We start from the raw sequence: 17075 nt of genomic DNA, 5'->3' as shown, positions 1-17075 counted from the left end.
TCCAGTTCTTTACAGAGGAAGTTTGCCAATGCCTGTGTGAGAGGGAGAAAATGTCCGTTTAGAGTCCTCGGGGCATCCTGACAGAAGGACAAGCCACTGGAACCTGTCTTTAGGGAAGCCACAAAGCAGAGAGCTGGGCGAGTGAGTGAATGACCAAACTAGTGAGTGGATGAATGAACAAGTGAATGAGGGAGTGAGTGGATGAATGAATGAATGAGTAAATGAATGAACAAGTGAGTGGATGAATAAATGAATTAATGAGTAAGTGAATGAGGGAGTGAGTGGGTGAATGAATGAATTAATGAGTGAATGAATGAACAAGTGAATGAGGGAGTGAGTGGGTGAATGAATGAATTAATGAGTGAATGAATGAACAAGTGAATGAGGGAGTGAGTGGGTGAATGAATGAATTAATGAGTGAATGAATGAACAAGTGAATGAGGGAGTGAGTGGATGAATGAATGAATTAATGAGTGAATGAATGAACAAGTGAATGAAGGAGTGGGTGAATTAATTAATTAATTAATTAATTAATGAGTGAGTGAGTGAATGAACAAGGGAATGGAGTGAGTGGATGAATGAATGGATTAATGAGTAAGTGAATGAACAAGTGAATGAGGGAGTGAATGGATGGATGAGTGGATTAATGAGTAAATGAACGAACAAGTGAATGAGGGAGTGAGTGGATGGATGAATGAGTGAACGAACAAGTGAATGAGGAGTGAGCGGATGGATGAATGAGTGAATGAGTGAACGAACAAGTGAATGAGGAGTGAGTGGGCGAATGAGCAAAGCGAAGGAGTGAGGGAGATAGGGAGCCAGCAGACAAGGGCAGCAAGAGGAGAAGCGGACCCCTGCCCTTCTCAGGAAGTTTCCTGGCAGACGGCCCCGGGGAGGGGAGGGTGGGCACCCCTCGCTCCCCGCGCCCAGCCCGCATCTGCTCTTAATTGCGCGCGGTGCAGCGAGCCTGGCTGGGAACGGCAGGTGCCGGGCGCGGCGAACATTAGGGAGCCGTCACTTGGCGGGCTCCGGGGATGCCAGAGCCGAAAGTGTGCCGCTCGGCCAGATGTTCGCTCATTACCATCCGCTCTTCCTCACAAACGTTTCAAGGCAACATTTGTTTGTTGAGGAAGCGCAGCTGTTCCCTGGGAAATGGGTTTCCCTCCTTGGGGTAGAGGAGGGGGCGGGGAGGGACACCGGGTGGGTGGCAGCTAAAGACTGTCCTGTCAAAAGGCGGGGAGCGGGGAAGAGGGACATCCACCATGGCCACACTTGGTCCATGCCCCTGAGAGGCAAAGCCACTCAGCCAGGGTCACGTAGCTCCTGAGTGGGCAGACCTGTCCCCCTTGTCCGTCTCCAGCTCAGACCTTTGGCACCTCCATTTCCCAACCTGCATGTATTGTACTTTTGCCCCTGTGCCTCATCTTCGTGTCCCAGCTCGCTCGCATTCTCTCTCTCTCTCTCTCTCTCTCTCTCTCTCTCTCTCTCTCTCTCTCTCTCTCTCTGTCTCTCTCTCTCTCTCTCACACACACTCACACCCGGCCCCTCCGTGCCCTCCATCCCTGGCTCCAAGGTTCCTCCTTGGTTCTGCTCTGTCCTTCTACCCCTGAGCCCTAGGGGTGATCGAGTTAACCTCTGCCTCTTTCTCTAATTCACTCCCTGTATTTCCCAGCCTGTCTCCTTTGTGCCTAGTCCACCTTGGGTGCAATTGGTAAGAGCTCACTGTCTCGGGCCACCTCTGGGGCCATCTGATTTCCCCTAATCTCTCAATCTCTCTATTTTAGGTGTTTTGTTTTGTTTTTTTGTTTTGTTTTGTTTTTTTTGAGGTAGGGTCTTGCTGCAGCCCAGGCTGACCTGGAATTCACTATATAGTCTCAGGCTGGCCTCGAACTCATGGAGATCCTCCTACCTCTGCCTCCCCGTACTAGGATTAAAGGCGTGCACCACCACGCCTGGCCTCTCTCTGTGGGTACAGCTACCCTGACACGTGTGTGGAGGTCAGAAGACAACCTCAGGGCATTAGGCCTCTCCTTGTACCCTGAGGCAGGATCTCTCCTGTTTTGCCACTGGAAAGGTCAGACTGGCTGCCCTTGAACTTCAGGATTCTCCTGGCTCTTCCTGCCATTGCCCAAAGTTTGATGGAATTACAGCTGCTGCAGTACTTGTGTCCAGCTTTACATGATCTCTGTAGAACCAAAGTCTACTCGGCACGCTTACAGAGCAAGTGCCTTTAACAACTGAGCAATGCACCCCCCCCCCACCGCCACCCCTGTTTCTACATACGCTTTAAAAGAAAATTTTTTTTCCAGAGCTGAGGATGGAACCCAGAAGGCAAGCAGTCTTCCACTGAGCTAAATCCCCAACCCCTAATTTAGAAAATATATTTTATTTATTTATTTGAGGGAGAGGAAGAGAGAAAGAGAGAATGGGTGCGCCAGGGCCTCTAGCCACTGCAAATGAACTCCAGACGCATGTGCCACACTTGTGCATCTGGCTTATATGGGTCCTGGGGAATTGAACCTGGGTGCTTAGACTTTTCAGGCAAGAGCCTTAACCACTAAACCATCTCTCCAGCCCAACCTCTATTTAAAAAAAATTGTTTATTTAAATAGAGAGAGAGAAAGAGAGAAGAGGCACACCAGGGCCTCCTGCCACTGCAAATGAACCCCGGACACATATACTTACATTGCGCATCTGGCTTTATGTGGACACGGGGAATCAAACCTGGGCCATCAGGCTTTACAGGTAAGTGTCTTTAATGGCTGAGCCATCTCTCCAGCCCAAGACAAGCAAGGACATGTGAGAAAATGAATCATGTGATCAGAGGGCTGGGCCTGGGCACAGTGGACAGCCTGGCCTCTGAGGGCTGGGGAGCTACAGGCTGAGTGCGGTCAGGTAGCCAATGTGCCAGGCGTGCCCACGTGGTGAAACCACACTGAGAGCTCGGGCAAACTGCCCTGGCTGGCTTTCGTGCTGAGAGGGTAGATGGGTCCGTGAGGACAAGGGACGCTGTGTGCCTGGAGCCCTTCCAGACAGTGCCTCTGCAACTCCCTTTGACCAGCTTTGATCGAGACTGTTTTGCTATAATAAAATTGGAGCCATCAAAAAGATAAAACTGTATGATCCTATTTTCATGAGGTTCTTGGAACAGTCAGTCATAGGGAGAGAAGGCAGAATGAGGGGGCGTCAGGCTGAGGATGTGGGCGTTGGAGGCGTGTTGTCCATGGTACTGGTTCAGTTGTGGAAGGTAAAGAAAGTTCTTTAGATTGGGCGTATAATGATGCAAGTGTGCTTAACATGACTGACTGCACGCTACATTGAAAAATGGTTCCAGGGGGGCTGGAGAGATGGCTTAGTGGTTAAGGCATTTGCTAGCAAAGCCAAAAGGACCCCAGTTCAATTCCCCAGGACCCACATAAGCCAGATGCTCAAGGAGGCACATGCATCTGGAGTTCGTTTGCAGTAGCTGGAGGCCCTGGTGCGCCCATTCCCTCCCTCCCTCCCTCTGTCTCTCTCTCTCTCTCTCATAAGTAAATAAAATATATTTTTTAAAAATATTTTTTAAAATGGTTCCAGGGGCTGGAAAGATGGCTCAGCCATTAAAGGCACTTACTTGCAAAGCCTGCCAGCCTGGCTTCAATTCACCAATACCCACATAAAGACAGATGCACAAAGTGGCACATGCATCTGGAGTTTGCAGTGATCAGAGGCCTCTCTCTATGTGTGTGTGTATGTGTATAAAATCTCCTTGCAAATAAATAAGTAAAAATAACTTAAGTAGTTCCAATGTTAAATTCTATGCAATATGTCTGTCCCTGCTGCTTCTTTAAAACTTGTGACGGTGCCAGGGGTGGAGGCACGCCCCTTGAACCCCGACACTGGGGAGGCAGACGCACAAGGACTGCTGTGAGTTCCAGGCCACCTCGAGACCACATAATGAGTTCTAGATCTGTCTGCGCTATGGTGAGACTCTACCTCAAAAAACCAGCAACAGCAGCAACAAAAGTTAACGGTCACTATGTTTCCTGCATTCTGTTAAGATTTTCCAGTAAATGGCGAAAGCCAAGGGCGGTTGCAGGAACTCAAGAACATGTGGCCAGCTGGTTGGAGTGTCCCAAGCTTGCCCCAGGGCCTGGAGCGAGTCAGCCATGCAGGCGACCAGGCCCTCACCCCGTGAAGTGGCCCCAGCTCCAGGTAGATGGGGAGGGGATGCAGGTATGTGAGGTGGCCTGAGACCCAGTGGCCTTGGGAACCCTGTCACCTTGAGGTGACTCTGTGACTCCCTCGGAAAAACCTCATCCTGCCATCCAGGGTCTGTCCCACTTCCTCAGCACTTTGCTCCCTCACTGTGGCCGCCTTGTTGGGGTGTTGTTTGAATGTGAGCTTGTGCATAAGCATGTGTGTGTGAGTGAGAAAGCAGGTGTGTGGGGATGTACATGTGTGTGCACGCGCCTTGTGTGTACGCGTGGGGATGTACGTGTGTGGGAGGAGTTGTATGTGCATGTGTATGTGGAAGGGGGTGAGTGTGGCCATGTGAACGTGGGTGTGAATGTATCTCTGTGTGGGTGTGCATGAGTGTGTGAATGTCTGTAGGTATCGCTGTGTGGGTATTTGGGGTGAATGTGTGTGTCAGGGTGTAGTAGCCTGGGTGCATGTTAGTGTGCAAAAGTGCATGTGTGTATGGGGGATGTGAAAGTGTGTGCAGTGTCTGTATGTTGGTGCGTGTAAGCCTGTGTGTGAGTGTATATATTTGGCATGTGAGAGCAGGGATGTGAGGGGGGGTGTGATCATATACACACGTGTTCCCTTTTCATCAGGACCCAGGACTTTTCTAGGTTTTTTGGTTTGTTTGTTCTTTTCAAGGTAGGGTCTCACTCTAGCCCAGGCTGACCTGGAATTCACTATGGAGTCCCAGGGTGGCCTCGAACTCACAGCGATCCTCCTACCTCTGCCTCCCGAGTGCTGGGATTAAAGGCGTGCGCCACCACGCGTGGCTTCTCTAGGTTGGGAACCAGACATTCTCCTCTGTGTTCCCACTGGAGGGCTTCGTATGGAGGGTCAAAACAGCTGTGGGTCCTCCTACCCGTGGCCTGCGCTCGGCAGTACCCTCCCTGTACTTTCCTGGGCGTGAGCTGGATTCTTCTTCGGGGAATCCCTGGGTCCTGGAAGAGCTGTGTGGCAGGAGCGCAGCCAGGTGTGGTTAACACCCATGGCACCAGGCGGGGACCCTCCTGGAAATGACCAGGCGGCCAGAGACAAGCCTGTTTAATCAGAGCACCTTCGGCTGGAAACGCTCACCCATTTATGAGGAAACAGTGGCAGGATTTTAAGGGCAAGCCATAAGTTTTACAGTTATTGGATTTTTCAACTTGTTTACAAAAGCAATATTGTGAAATGGCCAACAGCCAGGCCCACTTGCTTTTCCTCCTGTGCCATTTTGACGACAGGAGGGTGTATTATCCCCCAGCCAGCTCGGGAGAGGAGGGTGCCACACGCCATCTTGCTCTGTTTAATTATCCATTCAGCCAGGCTGGAGCTCAAAGCCCTTTCTAGACTCTTCCAGTCAGCTCTGCTCTGAAATGCAGCACAGAGCTTCCTCCCCAGACTGCCTCCTGCAGCAGCCTCACTCCAGGAAAACACCAACTCCTGAAGAGCAGAGGATCCAGAGGGTGACCTTGAACTTCACTGGAAGCCACTGTGTCATAGGCTTCTCAGAGACAGAAGGAGAGAGAGAAGATGAGAGGCAAAGAAAGGACAGAGAGGAAGAAAAGAGAGGAGAGCGAGTGGATAGAAAGAAAAGAGGAGAAAGGAAGGAGCTAGAGAGAGAGAGAAATTGCTTTAGAAAGACAGCTTCCAAGCCAGAAGCCCCTGGGAGAGATATTAAGAATTTAAACTTGGGGGTTGGAGAGATGGCTTAGCAGTTAAGCGCTTGCCTGTGAAGCCTAAGGACCCCGGTTCGAGGCTCGGTTCCCCAGGTCCCACGTTAGCCAGATGCACAAGGGGGCGCACGCATCTGGAGTTCGTTTGCAGTGGCTGGAGGCCCTGGCGCGCCCATTCTCTCTTTCGCTCTCTGCCTGCCTGCCCGTCCCTCCCTCCCTCTCTCTCTGTCACTCTCAAATAAATAAATAAAAAATAAATAAAATTTTTGAAAAAAAAAAAAGAAAGAAATGGATCTACGTAGAATTGCAAACACGGGGCAGCAACCCTGTGGCAGTAACCAATGGCATTTCAACAGTCTACACCAATCTGCATTTCTACAGACGAAAATCATTTGCTAGCCTGCCACTTCCAGGCTGAGCTGCCTCAGGTGTCCAAAAGAGAACCTTTGGGTTGAGTCTAGAAGAGTGACCTAAGACAGGTGAGCATGCCAAGAGATGGAAAATGCTTCCAGGCATTGGCTACTGCTCTTTCTTCTTCCTGGATATCACTGTATAGCACCGTAATTGCCATCTTGTAGTTCTTGTGCGTGTGAGCGTATGTATGGTGTACACAGGTATGTTAAGACCGTGTGAGTGCAGACATGCGCAGGTGAACTCTGAGTTCAATTCCCACAGAGCACATCATCAGAAAAGCAACTTACAGCCTCTGCCCTGAGCAAGGACAGGGCACTGGAAGGGATACAAACAAGGGGGTACACATAGTGTACCCACTTCAAAACAGAAGTCCCAGGGCACAGCTGCAACCTTTATGAAACCAATGGCCAGTCAGAGGACTCTGACCTGGTGGGCCCCGTGGTTGACGGCAAGACAGCATCCTCCTCAGCGCTATTAAAAAAGGCTCAGGCTGCTACCAGGCACAAAGTTTCCCACATACCTCTCGCTCTGTCACAGTTGTCAAGATGCCATTTAGATCTCATCACGGTACCGTTCAATGTTTATAATAGGAAATAGTTGAAAAATTTAAAAATATGTATCAGCTGTCAACAGCATATTCCACTGACAACTCTGAAGACTCTGTCCTACAGGACTAGGCATGCGTGCCAGGGTCACCCGGCAGGCCATGTGGCCACTCAGTATGGTCACAGCCAATATGGCCAGTCCTGTGAGGCCTTTATAGACACACAAAATGACATCATTAACACGGTGCGTTGAATGGGACATGTTCAGGGATTAAATAAAACCATCTTAGAAATCAAACCAAGAAAGGGACATTCACATCAGCTTCTTAGATGTTAACAGACACTGGGTTGGGTTTTATGAGCAGACCACACCTGACAGTATCAGGGAAGGGTCAGCATGTGCTTGAGACCATCACTGAGAATGAGAGGGAGGTAACATGGCCAGTGGAGAAACCAAGCAGTGTGTGAAACAGAAGGGATTACAGACGTCAGCGAGGAGCCCAAAGGACATGAAGCATCCTCCGGGCTCTAATTTCCCCAAGCCTCAATGTAAACCTCTGCGGCTCACCTGAGCCCCACACTGTCAAGGTCCCTTCTGTGAATGTTGGTCATGGCCAGCTGTGATTGGTCCAGTCCATGTTCTCTATGACCTCAGATGGGTGGGGCCATTGTGAGGTAGTCCCCCCCAAAGCAGATATAAGGAGGCCTGGAGGGCCCTGGATTTGTCCGGGCCAAGAGAGAGGAGAGAGAGGCGAGATAGAGAGAGGAGAGAGAGTGGACCCGGACTGAGGAGAGTTGGTGGGGAGATTTTTGTGCATTATTGAGAGGAGAGGAGAGGAGAGGAGAGGAGAGGAGAGGAGAGGAGAGGAGAGGAGAGGAGAGGAGAGGAGAGGAGAGGAGAGGAGAGGAGAGGAGAGGAGAGGAGAGGAGAGGAGAGGAGAGGAGGAGAGAGGAGGAGAGAGGAGAGGAGGAGAGAGAGAAGGGGAGAGGAGGAGAGAGAGGAGAGGAGAGGAGAGGAGAGGAGAGGAGAGGAGAGGAGAGGAGAGGAGAGGAGAGGAGAGGAGAGGAGAGGGTTTTTATTTTTGCTTTTGGCTTTTGCCTTTTAACTTTATTTTTTTGGCTCTTTGGAATTTACTTTCTGGTTCGTTTTCTTTGGGTAGACTTTGGTGTGGGATTTCTGTTTTATTATTGATTGGTTTCTAGTTTTGATTTTTATTTTGATTGTTTATTTTACTTTCTTTTGTTAACTACATCTTTCATTTCTCTTTTTACTTTTATCTTTATTTTTATTCTTTTGCTTTTGGCATTTTGCCTTTTACTTTATTTTTTTGGCCCTTTGGAATTTACTTTCTGGTTCGTTTTCTTTGGGTAGACTTTGGTGTGGGATTTCTGTTTTATTATTGATTGGTTTCTAGTCTTGATTTTTATTTTGATTGTTTATTTTACTTTCTTTTGTTAACTACATCCTTCATTTCCTTTTTTACTTTTATCTTTATTTTTGATCTTTTGCTTTTGGCTTTTTGCCTTTTAACTTTTTTTTTTTGGCCTTTTTAAATTTAATTTCTGGTTCGTTTTCTTTGGGTAGACTTTGGTGTGGGATTTCTGTTTTATTATTGATTGGTTTCTAGTTTTGATTTTTATTTTGATTGTTTATTTTACTTTCTTTTGTTAACTACATCTTTCATTTCTCTTTTTACTTTTATCTTTATTTTTATTCTTTTGCTTTTGGCATTTTGCCTTTTACTTTATTTTTTTGGCCCTTTGGAATTTACTTTCTGGTTCGTTTTCTTTGGGTAGACTTTGGTGTGGGATTTCTGTTTTATTATTGATTGGTTTCTAGTCTTGATTTTTATTTTGATTGTTTATTTTACTTTCTTTTGTTAACTACATCCTTCATTTCCTTTTTTACTTTTATCTTTATTTTTGATCTTTTGCTTTTGGCTTTTTGCCTTTTAACTTTTTTTTTTTTTGGCCTTTTTAAATTTAATTTCTGGTTCGTTTTCTTTGGGTAGACTTTGGTGTGGGATTTCTGTTTTATTCCAGCTTGGTTTTCAGTTTTGATTTTTATTCTGATTTTTTATTTTACTTTCTTTTGTTAACTACATCTTTCATTTCCTTTTTACTTTTGTCTTTACTTTTGTTCTTTTGCTTTTGGCTTTTTGCCTTTTAACTTTATTTTTTTGGCCCTTTGGAATTTACTTTCTGGTTCGTTTTCTTTGGGTAGACTTTGGTGTGGGTTTTCTGTTTTATTATTAATTGGTTTCTAGTTTTGATTTTTATTTTGATTGTTTATTTTACTTTCTTTTGTTAGCTACATATTTCCTTTATCTTTTCCTTTAACATTTTTATTTGGTATTCGTAGCCTTGCTACGATGTCTCGGGCCGAGGACACCCTGTGGTCTCAGTATGAGGACCTCGGCCTCATCGGCCTGGGTGCCTTTTCAGACATCCACAAGGCTCGCCACCGCTTAACAGGAGTCACGGTGGCCATCAAGTTCCTGGAGAAGCAGGGGAGAGCTCAGGCAGTTGCACGCGAGGTGGAAATCATGAAGATGCTCGAACACCCGAACACCGTGGCGCTCTTTCATGTAGTCGACACGAAAGACACCACCTACCTGGTCCTCGAACTGTGCCAGCAAGAGCTGCTGGCACACATCTCCAGGAAGGGCTGCCTGCAGGAGGACGAGGCCCGCGGGATTTTCAGACAAATCCTAGATGCCATCAGTTACTGCCACAGCCGCGGAATCGTACACCAAGACATCAAGCCAGACAACATCATGGTGGACGACGGGGGCAAGGTCACCGTCATAGACTTCGGCCTGGCCACAAGATTTTTGCCAGGAGAGATGCTGACCAAGTACTGTGGGGCTTACAAGTACATGCCTCCAGAAGCTATCTCGTTGCAACCGTATGACGGCCCTAAAAAGGACGTGTGGTCCTTGGGGGTCCTTCTCTATTACATGCTAACTAGGACCATCCCTTTTAAGTCTAGCGAGCATACGGAAGTCAAACAGAAGATCATCGCAGGGGACTATGAGGAACCCGAAGGCCTCTCGGATGAATTAAAGGACCTCATTAGGCGTTTACTAACCGTGGACCCTGAAAGGAGGCCAACAACCATAGACATTATCCGTCACCCTTGGCTCCAGCAGGGCCAAGGGGGTTCAGATAATCCTGAGCCACCCCCCAAACAGCCGGACACAAACATCATATCAATCATGGAATTCATGAAATTTGATGCAGACGACATCGTTGAAGCTATCCGGGAACGTAAGTACGACGACGTCATGGCGACATATCTTTTATTCCAGGCTCAGAGCAGGATGGGGGGCAAGGCTGAAGACAAGGCTGTCTGCCCGGGAACGACGCCTTTCCCCACCACCACTGACCATGCTGCCTTCCCCGTGCCCCCCAAGATGAAACACCCCGCGCCTGTGTTTCGGACACTGTCTTCGGGGTTAGCGGCCCAGGAACAGCCTGAGGATGAGCAGCAGGCAGAGCCTAAGGAGGTCAGGGTTGCCAGTCTACCCAACCTGCACATATCCTGGCCCAAGAAGAGGCCCCCCGTCAAGCCGAGTCCCGAAGATCCTCGCCCCGTTACCGCTCCAGCCTCCCTCTGTCCCGGCCCTGGGCCACAGCTCCCGCCCAAGGCGCGTGGCACCGGTAAAGGAGACCGGCTGCAGCAGACCAAGCCAGCAGCATCAACCCAGGGCGGAGGGAGGAGGCTGGAGCTGCGGGAGCAGATGGGGGACACTTCGGACGGGGACACTGAACCCTCGAACCGGGGCCTGCGCAGCCGCTTGAAGGCCCTGCGGGGCAGGATCCAAGGCTGTCTGAGACGTCTGTTCCACCGCAGGCCCGCCCGGGACCTCCACCTCTTCCAGAAGCGCGTGTCCCCCCAGCAAGCAGTGGACATCCGTGACGATGACAAAGCCTCTGTCACCCCAGAACACACGAGCATGTGTATTCCGTGTGTGTGTGGCCGAAGAGACAAGATCAGACCCTCCTGAGCAGTCATCATGTGGCCCTGTTCTGCAAGCTCCCCTCTCCTTGCTTCTCCTGCGTCCTCCCGCTGCTTCTCCCAGAGCCTTGACCGAGTACATTTGTATTGATGCCAACCATTCAGTATGTGGTGATTCTTTAACGTATTTTAATATCTCTAGCCTATATAGGTGGAAAGCAGGAGACTGAAACAAGTCATAGCTACAATGTAAAAGCAGTAAAGGATGGCATGCGTGTTCACAGGGGCCAAAGCCGGCCTTGTCAGTGGGTGTGGAAAGGTTTTGCCCCTTCTACAGACATTTCAGTGTGTATGGTTAGGTTCAATGCGGGTCTTTAAACTTGCAGAGTTGTAAAACAGCTCCTATGGCATCAGACCACCTTGAAATGCCATGTCTCCTGATGTCCCTGGTCACTCACGCATGGAAGGATAGGGCCATGTGGAACCACCCCTCAAAGGTTCTTTTTGCGCTGCTGGGGATTGAACCCATGGTCTTGTCCACGCTAGTCAAGCGCACTTCCACTGAGCTGTTCTCCAGATCTCTGTGTTGCTTCGAGAACCCCAGATCCTTCCTCTGCCTCTCACCTGATTTTGAATTTCAGTCCCTCATCCTGGGTCACCCCTGACTTCCCCCATGACACCTTCCCTCTGCCTCCAAGCAGACTCTGGCTGATGAGTTGTGTCACTTTGAAGATCAAGGGGAACATCTGGGCTAAAATGTGTCCTTTGCAAAATGTGTGTGGCTCTTACAGTCTTTCCCACACCAGCTCTGCAAAATCCCCTGAGCCTTGGTGAGCATGTTTTAAGTCTACCTCAGTGTTAAGTGTGAAAGAAGCAGGTGAGTCTTTGAGTCCCAACAGCTTTTCAGTCACGCTGAGCACTCTGGTGGGCTGGGAGCAGCTTGGCAACGATGCCCAGTTTTTGTTTTTATTTTTCACGTGGTTTCTGGGGTTCAAACTAAGGACTTCATAATTGCAAGACAAGCACTTTATCAACTGAGCTCTATCTCCCTAGCACTTACACTCAATCTGAAAAAATTCATTTATTTGAGGGCGGGGAGGCAGAAGAAGAAGAGAGAAAGAAACAGAGAGAACAGGCGTGCCAGGGCCTCTAGCCACTGCAAATGAACATCAAATGCATGTGCCACCTTGTGCAGCTGGCTTAGGTAAGAACTGGGAAGTCGAAACTGGATCCTTAGGCTTCACAGGCAAGCACCTTAACCACTAAGCAATCTCTCCAGCCCCTAGACTTAATTTTAAATTATTTTTCATTTATTTACTTATTTGCAAGGAGAGAGAAAGAGAGGAGGAAGGAGAGAGAGAGACGAGTGAGACAGGCAGAGAATAGGCACGCCAGGGACTCTAGCCACTGCAAACAAACTCCAGATGCATGTGCCACTTGTGCATCTGGCTTTCATGGGTACTGGGCAATTGAACCTGGGTCCTTAGGCTTTGCAGGCAAGTGCCTTAACCACTAAGCCATCTCTCCAATCCTAGGCTTAATTTTTAACTTTTTTTTTTGAAAGCAGTTTGAAGTTTAAAGAAAAGTTAAGCAGACAACGTAGAGAACCGGTAAATGTCTCATCCCAGCCCAGTGTGGTGCCACAGGCCTGTAATCCCAGCACCCCAAAGTCCAAGCAGGAGGATCCCGAATTGAAGCTCTTCCTCCCTCCTGTCCCCTAGCCCCTTCTCTTTTTTTTTCTTTTCAAATATTTTTGTTAACAAATTCCATAATTATAAAAAATATTCCATGGTAATGCCCTCCCTCCCCCCACTTTGCCCTTTGAAACTCCACTCTCCATCATATCCCCCCCCTCAATCAGTCTCTCTGTTATTTTGATGTCTTGATCTTTTCCTCCTCTTATGATGGTCTTGTGTAGGTAATGTCAGGCACTGTGAGGTCATGGATATCCAGGCCATTTTGTGTATGGAGGGAGCATGTTGTAAGGAGTCCTACCCTTCCTTTGGCTTTTACATTCTTTCTGCCACCTCTTCTGCAATGGACCCTGAGCCTTGGAAGGTGTGATAGAGATATTACAGTACCGAGCACTCCGGTCACTTCTTTCCAGCACCAGGATGCCTTCTGAGTCATTACAAGGTCACTGCCATCTGAAAAGAGAAGATTCTCTACCAAAAGTGTGAGTAGCATTAATATATGGGTGTGAACATTAAGAGAAGTGCTTACTGGGCAGTTTGATAAGCATAGTATATACATTTAGCAAGACAGCAGCAGATGTTACACCCTGAGGGCTCATGACCACCCCTGTTTTAACTTTTCAGTATCAGGGATGTATTCCCTCCCATGGAGCAGGCCTCCAGTCCAATTAGAGGGCAGTTGGTTTCCACCACCATGACAGACATGCCACTCTTGCACCCCTTGGCTCATTTGGCCTGGCTGGCCAAATTTAAGGCTTGCAGTGTCCACTGTTGAGTATCTTCACTGGTGATTTTTCTTTCTCCCATTGAAATGCATGCAGAATGGCTTCTTCCAGCTTTCTGTGAGCTGGTCTACATGGAGGAGGTTATCAGCTCAGTTCCAGCAGGATTTCTCAGTGGCCTTGCAGCCCAAGTATGTGGAGTCTTCAGCAATAGGGTCTTACCATGTCTTCCTGGGAAACCAAGGACCTCGGCAATGGCCTGTAATGTTTTTGGGGCATCAGGGACCTCCCTGGCCAACAACTCACTGGAAGGTATCCCATCCCTGGCACTGAAAATTTTCTAGCAACAATCTATGACTCCTGAATATTCCATTGCCCAAAATAAGTAGGTTTCTATATGATTTATTTCTATTCTCTTTGATTTTGATTAGCCCTCCCTCCACCTTTACTCAATCTCTTCCCCGGACCTCACTTGCCCCTCTTCTTGAAACAGTGTCTTCCTATGTATCCCAGCCTGTCCTCAATCTCATGATCCTCCTGCGTGCTGGGATGACTGGTGTGTACCACCATGCCCAGCCCACCCTGCTCAGGCATCCTTCTCTACAGTGGCGTTGCAAAGCTGCTCTCTGCTCCCATCAGCGCAGCAGTGGAAACGGTCAGGTGGGACAAGGATCGGAGCTAGGGGCTAGTACTGGCCCTGCACCTCTCTGCCTCCCCTTGCTCATTAAGTGCTTAGAACTGACTAGGCTTGCTTCCCGAAGCAGGGTTTCCCCACCTCCAGCTCCTGCGGACCTTCCCATCCTTCCTGGCTCCCTAGACCCCTCTGGCTTCCTGCAGGTGCGGGTGGATGCGGCCCTGTCTGTGCACATATCTGGCCAGGAGCTGTTTCATCTGGAGGTGGGCGCCAGCCCGGATCGTAGGAGAAGCCTTCAGAGCTGGGAGCCTGAGGATCCTCCTCCACCAGGTCTTCCTCCCAGCCCCCAGGACTGTCCGGCTGCAACTGTCCACCAAGGTCACCCCAGCAAGATAAACAGCTAGGTGGCCTTGCGAGGGGTGGCTCCACCAGGAACCGAGCTTGGAGTCTGGAGAACAGAAGCCTAAAGGCTCCCCTTCTGACACCGAAACTGCCTGGATTGTTGTTAATGTGGCATTCTTGGTTCAAAGGCATTGAGGGAGTGGGAGGGATTACATTTGTTTTTCTACTCATTTGTTTGTTCATTCATCCACTACTCATTCACTCATCGATTGGGGTTATCAGAGCATTCACGGCAGACCTGAAGATCTTCATAGCACGGAAAGAGTAAGATAGGATGGGATAGGACTCGGTGGTTGTACTAGTTTGAATGTGTGGCCGCATAGGCTTAGGTGTGTTAATAAGATTGAGCTGACAACTTGTGTCTTTAGTGGGCAGAGCCCTTCTGGAGAAAAGAGCTATGTCCTTGAGGGCGGATCTTGTAGTCTGGCTCTAAGGTGTGAAAGAGCCAGTTGAGCTCTGGCTGTCTTGTGGTGCCGGCTGTTGCTTGGATCTATGAGAGTGAGCCGGCTTCTAACATCGCCGCAGGTGTTGCCCCTGGAGCTGTAAGCAGGAAACGAACCCTTCCTCCTTTAAGCTGCTTTTGGTCGGGGAGTTTGTCCAGCAGCGAGAAGCTGACCTGCAACCATGGTAGAACATCTTCCTGGTCTGAGCAAGGCCCTGGGTCCCACCCCTAAGTATGGCACATGCAAATAAGTAACTAGCTGCGTGTGGTGGCGCATGCCTTTAGTCACAGCACTCAGGAGGCAGAAGTCGGAGGATCGCCGTGAGTTTGAGGCCAGCCTCAGACTCCATCGTGGATTCCAGGTCAGCCTGGGCTAAGGGGAGACCCTACCTTGAAAAACAAAAACAAACAAACAAAAAAAGTAACCAGATGAAACAGAGCCAGGTATGTACTGCATGCCTGCCGTCCCAGCCCTTGGAAGGCTGAGAGACTGGGGCAGGAGGTTCAGGAGTTCCAGGCCAGCCTGGGCTACTTAGGGTCTTGGCACTTGATGTCTTATGGCTTCAGGCTGTGACGTCATCAGCAACAGGGACTTCCTTTTAAGTTCTTGCAGAAAACCAAGTATTTTGGAATGACCTGCATTATTCTGGAGGCCCTGTGTCTCCCTAACAGCTCACTGTGTAGGGGACCCAGTTCCAGCCAGTTCATGTGGGCCTGAAGCATCCTGGGAGAGAACTGGCTTAACTCAGACCATTTCATAATTGCGTTGTCTGCCTGTCAGGAAGAATCACAATGTATGGGGCTGGAGAGCTGGCTTAGCAGTTAAGGCACTTGCCTACGAAGCCTAAGAGCCCAGGTTGGATGTCTTAGTACTCACATAAGCCAAATGCACAAGTTGGCACACAGAATTGCAAAATAGCTCAAAGACTATGAAAGGCACAGCCAGGCAGGAAGGTAGTGATCTGTCATCTATTGCTTTTCTTTCTGCTCTTTTCAGAGACTTTCACACTTTTCCCACTGTGGTCCAATGGGGCTGATCCAAAGGGCTGTTGGGGGCACTAGGTGAGACATGAAGCAAATACTTTCTTCTTTCGGGGTCAGGGCTTTTTCCTGGGGAGACATAAAGACACATCTGTTCACCCCAGATAGAGAAGGCACCTACAGACCAAAGGAAGGAACTTTCCATCCAAGTCGCGCTTGGGGAACCAATGGTTGACTGGAGTTGCTTACAGGGGCGGAGGCTTCACCGTCAGGAAGTCTCTTGGGCAACATACAGCCAGTTACACCACTGAACAATCCCACCCCAGTCAATTGTAACCTCTCTTATAACCTCAGGGAGGGGCCTCGTGAGGATGTGGTGTGTGTGTGTATGGGGGAAGCTGTGAGATCCTCCTCCATCCATATCAATGGGCTAATCTTGTGAGTCTCTTAAGGGTAATCCCAGTTCCTCGGATTCAGGACAGTAGAGGCCCTGTTCAACCCAGAGCAAGCAGATACACAACACCTTCCTGGCCAAAGGTTAAAGCCTTTCATTCAGGGTTGGCTCCCAGATTGCTTAATCTCATGAGCCTTCTAGCACTCCCCACCCCCCAGGTATGGAATAGAAAACAAAGACTGGGCCTTGATGTCACTCAGACCCAAGATGTGATCTTGACTCTGCCACAATCTTGGGCAAGTCATTTCTCTGCTCTGAGACTCCATTCACCAGCAATAAAAATGAGTAGCAGCCGGGCGTGGTGACGCACGCCTTTTATCCCAGCACTCAGGAGGCAGAGGTAGGAGGATTGCTGTGAGTTCAAGGCCACCCTGAGACAACAGAGTGAATTCCAGGTCAGCCTTAGCTAGAGTAAGGCCCTACCTCAAAACAAATAAAATGATGGGCTGGAGAATGGGAAGTTAAGGTGCTTGCTGTAAAACCTAAGGACCCAGGTTTGATTCCCCACGTAAGCCAGATACATATGGGGGTTCATGCTTCTGAGTTCATTTGCAGTGGCTAGAGACCCTGACATGCCCATTCTCCCCATTCTTCCCATTCTCTCTCTCTCCCCCTGCCCCAACCAACCTCTGAGTAACAAATAATTTTAAAAAGAGTAGCAGAAACACATGACCTCAAGATTTTCTTCAGCTCAGTACTCTAAGTTTCACATTGACTCATACTGAGACAACCAAGCTACAGGTTGTCAAAGTCCAGTTCATGGCATAATTGAATAAACATGGACTTGGGGACTGAAAAGAAGGAGATTCAAGGCTAAGGAGATGGTTCAACAGTTCAAGGTACTTGCATGCAAAGTCTACCAGGCTGGGTTCAATTCTCCAGCACCCACATAAAGGCAAACACAAAAAGTGATCCAATTATCTCATGTTCATCTGCCGACGAAAGAG

General features: G+C 48.9%; 1 protein-coding gene across 1 annotated transcript; it reads left to right on the top strand.

Moving 5' to 3' along the window:
* Nucleotides 1–9210: 9210 nt before the first annotated feature.
* On the top strand, nt 9211–10848 carry LOC101608610 (sperm motility kinase Z-like). Its single transcript, XM_004662461.2, has one exon. It carries the CDS (start codon nt 9211–9213, stop codon nt 10846–10848), a length of 1638 nt encoding a protein of 545 aa, XP_004662518.2.
* The last annotated feature ends 6227 nt before the right edge of the window (nt 10849–17075 follow it).

Source organism: Jaculus jaculus, chromosome 10 (genome assembly GCF_020740685.1).
Source record: "Jaculus jaculus isolate mJacJac1 chromosome 10, mJacJac1.mat.Y.cur, whole genome shotgun sequence".
Lineage (NCBI taxonomy): Eukaryota > Metazoa > Chordata > Mammalia > Rodentia > Dipodidae > Jaculus > Jaculus jaculus.
The sequence above is the reverse complement of the archived record's forward strand: the minus strand, read 5'-3'. Positions and strand labels throughout refer to the sequence as shown.

Excerpts from the sequence above, each read along its gene's own strand:
- LOC101608610 (XM_004662461.2), top strand. The coding sequence starts at position 9,211 with ATGTCTCGGGCCGAGGACACCCTGTGGTCTCAGTATGAGGACCTCGGC.